General features: G+C 34.3%; 1 protein-coding gene across 1 annotated transcript in view; it reads left to right on the top strand.

The window, feature by feature from the left end:
• TATDN3 (TatD DNase domain containing 3) overlaps positions 1-1541 on the top strand; it is a 34351-nt gene that overhangs the window by 25081 nt on the left and 7729 nt on the right. The window contains exon 5 of the mRNA XM_012638324.1: positions 163-276. Coding sequence (XP_012493778.1) covers positions 163-276 — 114 coding nt within the window. The remainder of the gene's footprint in view (positions 1-162; positions 277-1541) is intronic.

Genomic DNA, 1541 nt, shown 5'->3' with positions numbered 1-1541 from the left:
ACTGTAACATTTATCCACCCTTTAGAAGTCATAGAACTTCATCTTTATATCATAGTGACCAACATTTACTTAAAATTTCAGATCTCTGTTTAATTTGATTGATGAGAAAACCTCTTGTTCAGAAAATAAAATGGAACTCTGATTTATCTTTTATTTTTGATAGGTGCTGACAAAGTACTGCTGCATGCATTTGATGGTCGCCCATCTGTAGCCATGGAAGGAGTAAAAGCCGGGTACTTTTTCTCAATTCCCCCTTCTATCATAAGAAGTAAACAGGTAAATTCTTTCATTACAACTCACCTATACATTGTGACACACAATTTATAATATGAACTTTTATTACATACTGTGATACTAATCTAGTTATATTACAAAAATTAATCTTAGGTCTCTACTTCACACATATATAAAAATTAACTCAGAAAATGGATCAAAGACCTAAATGTAAAAACTAAAAATTCTTTTAAGGAAGTAGGTCTTAATCTTTGTGACCTTTAATTAGGCAATAGCTTCTTAGATATGAAGTCAAAAGTACAAGCAAACAAAAAGTAGGCAAATTGGACATCATCAAAATTTTAAATTTCCATAATAAAAAAATTTAAGACTTTTGAACTTCAGAGCACATTATCAAGAAAGTGAAAATACAACCCACAGAAAGAGAAAAAAAAATTGAAAACCATGTATCTAATAAGGGTCTAGTATATAAAACACCATTACAACTCCATAAAATGACAAATAACCTGATTAAAAAATGGGCAAATGATTTAAATAGATATTTCTCTAAAGAAAACATACAAATGGCCAATAAGCACATAAAAAGATGTTCAACCTCATTAGCCTTTATGGAAATGTAAATTAAAGGCACAGTGATACACCACTCATCCCACTCAGTTTGGTAGTTCCTCAAAAAATTAAACAAAGAATTACCATGTGATCCAGCAATTCTAGCCCTAAGTAGATACCCAAAAGAAATGAAAACATATGTCCAGGCTGGGCATGGTGGCTCACACCGGTAATCCTAGCACTCTGGAAGGCCAAGGCAGGAAGATCGCTTGAGCTTAGGAGTTTGAGACTAGCCTAAGCAAAAGCAAGACACTGTCTCTACAAAAAATAGAAAAATTAACTGGGCATGGTGGTACATGCCTGTAGTCCCAGTTACTCAGGAGGCCGAGGCAGGAGGATTGTTTGAGTCCAGGAGTTTGAAGTTCAGTGAGCTAAGATGACACCACTGCACTCTAGCTGGGGTAACAGAGCAAGACTCTTGTCTCAAAAAAAAGTCCACACAAAACTTATACATGAATGTTTATAGTAATATTATTCGTAACAGCCAAAGAGTAGAAACAACCTAAATGTCCCTCAGCTGATGAATGGATAAACCAAATTTGCTATATCCATACAATGGAATATTATTCAGTCATAAAAAGGAATGAAGCTCTGAGTCATGCTACCACATGGATGAATCTTGAAAACATTATATTAAGAGAAAGCAGCCAGATACAAATGACCACATCTTGCGTGATTCCACTTATATGTCTAAACTA

The sequence above is a fragment of the Propithecus coquereli genome, unplaced genomic scaffold (genome assembly GCF_000956105.1).
Source record: "Propithecus coquereli isolate 6110/MARCELLA unplaced genomic scaffold, Pcoq_1.0 Scaffold129, whole genome shotgun sequence".
NCBI classification, from domain to species: Eukaryota; Metazoa; Chordata; class Mammalia; order Primates; family Indriidae; genus Propithecus; species Propithecus coquereli.
The sequence above is the reverse complement of the archived record's forward strand: the minus strand, read 5'-3'. Positions and strand labels throughout refer to the sequence as shown.